Source organism: Guillardia theta (assembly GCF_000315625.1).
Source record: "Guillardia theta CCMP2712 unplaced genomic scaffold GUITHscaffold_67, whole genome shotgun sequence".
Taxonomy (NCBI): Eukaryota; class Cryptophyceae; order Pyrenomonadales; family Geminigeraceae; genus Guillardia; species Guillardia theta.
The window spans coordinates 279,539-285,860 of NW_005434607.1; the positions used below are offsets into that span (position 1 = coordinate 279,539).

At 56.2% G+C, this 6,322-nt stretch overlaps 2 protein-coding genes across 2 annotated transcripts in view; one reads left to right on the top strand and one right to left on the bottom strand.

Annotated features, from left to right (window-relative positions):
* Nucleotides 1–4: 4 nt before the first annotated feature.
* On the bottom strand, nucleotides 5–2,597 carry GUITHDRAFT_113481 (hypothetical protein; the record flags this gene model as incomplete). Its single annotated transcript, XM_005827376.1, has 4 exons — nucleotides 5–16; nucleotides 138–875; nucleotides 980–1,446; nucleotides 1,613–2,597. 4 exons carry the CDS (start codon nucleotides 2,595–2,597, stop codon nucleotides 5–7), a joined length of 2,202 nt encoding a protein of 733 aa, XP_005827433.1.
* Nucleotides 2,598–3,668: 1,071 nt separating this feature from the next.
* Nucleotides 3,669–6,322, top strand: part of GUITHDRAFT_113482 (hypothetical protein) — a gene marked incomplete at both ends in the record, with an annotated part of 5,089 nt that continues 2,435 nt past the window's right edge. The window contains 5 exons of the mRNA XM_005827377.1: nucleotides 3,669–4,747; nucleotides 4,861–4,981; nucleotides 5,096–5,236; nucleotides 5,387–5,917; nucleotides 6,125–6,298. Coding sequence (XP_005827434.1) covers nucleotides 3,669–4,747; nucleotides 4,861–4,981; nucleotides 5,096–5,236; nucleotides 5,387–5,917; nucleotides 6,125–6,298 — 2,046 coding nt within the window. The remainder of the gene's footprint in view (nucleotides 4,748–4,860; nucleotides 4,982–5,095; nucleotides 5,237–5,386; nucleotides 5,918–6,124; nucleotides 6,299–6,322) is intronic.

Below are 6,322 nucleotides of genomic sequence, written 5' to 3' on the forward strand. Positions count from 1 at the left end.
AGGTTTACGAAACACGCTGGGCGGGATTGCGTTACCGCGTTCTCGGCGCTGTTGGCAGCAGCCAAGTGCCCAAGCGCCTCGCACCCGTTAGCCTGTACCCTCTCGCTCGCCGGGTGACCCCCCATCGCCCCCACGACCGCCCTGATGCCCCCCTCCTCCCTGATCTTGACCGCGTTCTCGGCGCTGTTGGCAGCAGCCAAGTGCCCAATCGCCTCGCACCCGTTAGCCTGTACCCTCTCGCTCGCCGGGTGACCCCCCATCGCCCCCACGACCGCCCTGATGCCCCCCTCCTCCCTGATCTTGACCGCGTTCTCGGCGCTGTTGGCAGCCAAGTACCACAGCAGGCTGCATGCCCCCCCCTGCACCCTCTCGCTCGCCGGGTGACCCTCCATCGCCCCCACGACCGCCCTGATGCCCCCCTCCTCCCTGATCTTGACCGCGTTCTCGTCGTTGTTGAACGCCAAGTCATGCAGAAAACTGCACGCATAACAGATGTTTTCTATAATCTCATTGTGTGGCGCCTCTATCATCCCCACGAGCGCTGCGATGCCCCCTTCCTTCCTGAACTGGATTGCGAAGTCTTCAAAGCGGTCCAAGTACCGCAGAAAGTCAAACAAGCATGAGGGTTGACAAAAATGGCAGTGAGACCTCTCGCTTGTCGTGTACGCCTGAATCGCCCCCACGATCGCCGAGATACCTCCTTGATCCAAGATTTCCAGTGCAGTTTCGGTCATGATATCGGAGCTGTACTCATCGACTTCCCCCTCATCAAACAAATAACTCCTGTCGAATGAATGTAGTGTTTGGCATGCCGCTTCCTGTACAAATGCAATTTTCGGATGTGCTTTCATCCCTCGAAGGATGGTCTCGATGTACTTTTAATCCCTGTCATCACGTTGATCTTTTCAATGCCACCTTGAAACCATGCAAAAAATACTTTTTCGGCTCTTGCTAACAAAAAATGATATACGTCGCTCACATCTTTCAGCAACGCTGTGTTCGCTCCGAGGATAAACTCTATGTGTGCACTTATTCCATTGATGACCGCGTCGATTCCCCCTTGCTTCCCAATCTGCACCAAGTATTCTTCTGGAAACTCTTCATCACCGTATGGATTGAAAAAAATGGCAAGCTCCCGTACTTCCTGTCTTGTCGGATACTCCTTCATCGCTCTCATGATCGACCCGATATCTCTTATTGGGTCATGATAATTTAGAAGCGCAAAGCTCGTCAGGGCCCCGCAAGCCTCCTCATATACCGCCTGGCTTGTCGGATGTGTCTTCATCGCTCCGATGATTGCCTCAATGCCACCTTTCTCGGCAATCTCAACTGCGCCACCCCAGTAGAAGGCCAAGATCCTCAGCGCTCTGCAACCCTGCTCCTGTACTCGCTCGCTCTTCGAATGCTCCTTGATGATATTCAGGATAACCTCGATACCACCATTTTCTATGATATCGGCTCTGTTTTTCTTTCTTTTCAGCCAAGCTCCCCAGAATCACGCATGCACGTAGTTGTATTTCTGCATTCAACCGGGCAATCTTGACATCTATCCCTCGCATCACTTGGATAATTGCGACTATTCCTCTTTTTCTCTCTTTTTTTGTCAGCGTACCGATGTTTTGCAAGATTCTTGTGATTTCCACTGTATTTCGCGCTTGCTTGAGTTGGTCAATTAGCTTGTTGCTAAGACATGGTTCGTCAGAGTCATCAGAAGCATCAGACTCCGAACTCGTTGATTCATTGGGCTTTTCGTTCATACTCGGAGCCTGCTCATCGTCATGTGAGCCCTTTTTTTCGTTTGTGATTGTCGTTGCAGTGGCGACTTCAGCAACACAAGAATCCAATGGCTCAGACTTTATTTTCTTCTTCAGAGGTCCATCGAAAGATTGTTCTTGCTTCAGGATATTTTCTTGTCCCATCCAAGTGACCACGTGACTCGAAACCCTAGCCAGCAGATGGATCCCCGGGCATGATTGACGGGAAATATTGACGTTGGAGAACAGTGATTGGTTTTGTCCCATCCAGTAGTACAGGTTCTTCGAGAAGGCGACCGCCTCTTCGTCCGCCACTGCCTTCTCGTGGCCGATCACAAAGTCTACATGCTTGACTAACTCCCTTGCCACGATGCTTGAGTGGCACAGGTTCAGCACCACAAGCCGCAGCTTCGTGCAGTTCTGGACAATCACACCCAAAGAGTCTACAAGCTGCTCAACCGTGATACTCCTTCCTCCTATGGTGATGTCACCTTGTTCTGAGCCATGGCAGGCGAGATGAAGGATTACAGGCTGAGTATCATTGACCTCACGTATGAGCTGGGAGGTGTTCTTGTAGAAGCTGTAATCAAAGCTCACGTTCTCGGCAAACCTTATGAACGCCGCATTTTTTGTCTTGTGAGCTCCTCTCTCGAACTCGCTTTTGATCAAATCTCTCTCCTGCTCGACTTTGAGGCCGCTCCGCTCCTCCGAGTCGGCGAAGAAGAGGACCTTGTGGGGTAGCTCACACGAGAAAAGAGCATCGTCCGGGTCTTCTTTTGCCCGCTTGTGGTCGCAGCAGATGCAGATGCTGCTAAGCTTTCTGCTGGTGCTTGATGTGGCCATGGAAGAGGATATCATCTAATATGAGGGGTGAAGAAACACGACTGGGGGTGGGGTATTTCTGGGATGAGGTGGTGTATTTCTGATGGGGGTGGTAATTTCTGCTAGTAAACGGTATGGTGGGGTCCTTCCATCAATTGTGGGTGGGTGGTGACGATGCGGTACTTTTGAAAGGCTACTAGGTTGAAAAAAAGGAACTAATGAACAGAGAATGTCGGAAAGTTCTTCCGATCATCTTTGGTGGGGTACGACAGGTGACCAAAGAAAATGATGGGGGTAGGCAAGACAAAAAGAAAGTGCTGCCGGGGGTGGTAAAAGGGGAATTCAACAGGAGGTGGGGGTAGATAATCTGAATGTCTGGGGGGTGGGGTATGGCACTTCCCCAGCTGGGGAGAACCGTTGAACGGGGGGCGGCCCGGCGCGGCGTGCCCAGCCCGCCGGCGGCCCGGGACCCTTTGGCCGCTTGAGATAGAAGACTCAGGGTCTAGGTGTCACAGTGGAACTTGATGAGTGACTCACACCGCGGCTGGCACTGATGCATCCCGCCGCGTACGGTCCGGCATGCAAAGAGCTCAAAGCCCGTGACGCGGCAGTCACTGAGCGCAAGAAAGCTCCGCTGTCAGCGTACTGAGCTCCATGGTGATCAGTCCGGAACTCAGTGCCCGGACGTGCGACTCGGATGCGGGCCCGAGCCCGGTGATTTGTCAAACTTTATGACAACCCCCACCCCCTTTTCACCTGCGCCCTACCCCCAGATCCCCTCTCGACCCAATGGTCGCCTTTGGACTAGGGACGAAAGGGAGAGGGACAACGAAGGAGAGGGGAGGCATGAAGGGCAAGAGTGTAGAGGACAGGTGGCTTGATGGATAGAAATGCATCTTCACACACAGCGCTGATTCTAGAAGAATTCCAAGGAGCAGACTTCTCTACCTTGCTATGTAACGTTCGTTTCCTGCAGTAGACCCTTACTCCATGTGAACAGGTGTTGTCCAGGAGGCATGAATGTTGAGTTCATGGCATCGCCGTGCCATAGGTTGAATTGCGTCAGTCCATGATTGGCTCAGTTGCAGCTTCATGACTATCCTTCACCGGCTCTTATTGCTCTTCTTGCTCTCAAACTCAATCCATGCAGACATCAACACTCAGCTCCTGGAGAACGGACCGAACAGAATAGTTGACATACAAGGCAACCCGGTCATCCCAAGTTCGCCGGCGCCATGGTGGTTCAACGGCGGGATAGTTGCCCCCCCGGCCTTCGACGTCTCGGAGGGCACTTTCCTGGACAAGGTAGAGGTTAAGATTTTCTGCGCAACGAACGACGCTGTCATCTTGTACACCGTTGAGCCTTACCAGGCCCAGGGAGGTGGGCCGCAGCTGGAGGGGAGTCAGCTGCTGGGGAGCGTGTACGACGGGAGACCGGTCGTGATCACCCGTACCAGCGTGGTCAAGGCCATAGCAGTTCACCTGTACGCTCTTGACAGCTCAGTCTCTCAGACCGGCGTCATCTACATCCGTGTCAAACCGCCGACGTTCACCATCACCCGAGGAGGCGCGGAGGGGTCGGCCATCGTGACCGTCCTCGCGTCATCCGCCGAGCCCTCGGCCGAACCCTACATCTCCGTCGCCTTCGACAACGACCTCCCTCTTCCTGAGCACCCAACGGGCATCCGGCAGCTCAACGTCACCCTCCTCAAGAGCGCAGTGGTGCGGGCGATCGCGTTTCAAAACGGCCTCCTGCCCAGTGACGTCGCGTCCTCGGGCTTGATCAGCGTGCAGGGGATGCAGGCAGCAGGAGGAAGCGGGTTTGTCCTCGCCGGATGTTGGGACGTTGGAGCTGCGAGCAGCTTCTACGGCAACTACACGAGGCCGAGGAGACAGGACGCGTCCTGCAACGAGCAGTTCCCCACCATGATCGAGCCGGCGCTAGTGCGGGAGTGCGGGGGAGGGCTGGGCCCGTTGATGCTGGTTGGGCCATCTTGCAAGGGAGGAGAGTGGGACGTAGACCCTAGCGGGGTCTCTCCGTGCGACCTGTTGCCTCTCGTCTATCACGCGACCGACGGGTACCAAGGGAGGGCGCTGAAGCCCCTGAGAGTTATGCCAAACTGCTCGACCTCGGGACAACCGCGCTTGACTGACTTTGTCGAGGAGAACAGGTGGGAGGGAGGAGGAGGAGGAGGAGGAGGAGGATGAGGAGGAGGAGGAGGAGGAGGAGGAGGAGCAAGAGGAGGTAGGAAATTCCTTGTTCGCTGACGTTCTAAACTTGCAGGGGCTTGATGGGAATGAGGTTCGATGGGTCGATGAATACTATGCTCCTCCTCTTTCAGAATGTCGACGAGCTGGTCCAGGCGCAGCTGCTCCCCTCAGGAGCTATGACGCTGGAACTCGAGGTCTCCTGCTCCTACTGCTCCTACTGCTCCACCATCATCCCTCCCTCCCTCCCTTCCTGTCCTTCTCCTCCTTCCCCTCCTCTTGCTTGCTCTGATGCCCCTACTCGCTCACAGGTCGTCTTCGATCCCGTGAGGATGGAAAGGAACTCCTCCTACGCCCTCATGGCCGTCAAACAATCCACCGGGAACTTTGCGGGCGCCAACGAGGAGTACAGCAAGGGATGGGCGCTGACCTACCACACCTTCGCCAACCAAGTGAGCCCCCTCCCTCCATCTCCTTCGCAACATCCTCTTCCTTTTCACTCCTGCCTCGTCGCCTCTCTCCTCCGCCCTCCCTCCATCGTCCTCCTCCCTCCTTCATCCTCCCTGTGATGCTGCTCCTGACCTCTCCTCACCCTTGCACAGACTGTCGACGAGGTCACCCTCTCCTTCTCCATCGCCCTCGAGGCCAACTTGGGCCAGAGCGATCTGCCGAGCATGCAGGTGCTTGAGTACTCCTTCCTGCCACAGCAAGTCCTTCCTCCTACCTGGACACACCTCCTCGTCCTCTACGACCTGCACTCTCTCCAGCTCTTTGTCAATGGCTCCCTGGTGGCTCAATCGCAGGCCTGTGCTGTTCCCCTCGATCCTCTCAGGGGCTGCGGGAGGATACAGTACCCCTCGTTCCTCGACCCCCGCGCGCACGGACCAGCCTCCTTCACGGTCGGGGGGTACCAGGACGGGGGCATGGGGATTGCGAGGAGCCACGAGGGCCTACTGGGGAGGGTTCGGCTCTTCTCGGAGGCGCTCATGGGGGACGTGATCCGAGCAGCTGCCCAGCAGATGACGCTGGCAGGGCCCGTCAACCCCTGCAGCAGCGGGACCTTCGGGGTGTTTGCGGGGATGTCGCCGTGCTCCCCCTGCCCACCTGGGACCTTCAACCCTCTGACTGGGCAGGTAAGAACAGCAGCAGCGTCTCCTCCTCCTCTTCCTCGTCCTTGTCCTCATCCTTCTCTCTTTCATCATCATCGTCGTTGGGTTCTCCTTCACCTTCATCGTCCTTGTCCTTGTCCTTCAGGACCTCCTCCTCCTCCTCCTCCTCCTCCTCCTCCTCCTCAGCAGCAGCAGCAGCAGCAGCAGCAGCAGCGCTGACATGGCATGCAGGAGAGCTGCCCCGCTTGCCCTGAGGGTTTCTTTTCGGAGGCAGCAGGAGCGACTATCTGCAGCGTGTGCTCGGTAGGGAAGACAAGCTCCCCTGGCGCCAAGAGCGTCACTGACTGCGTCGAGCCCGACCCCTGTATCCACCAAGTCTGCGACCTCAGAGCGACCTGTGCGCAGGTCTTCCTCCTCCTCCTCCTCCTC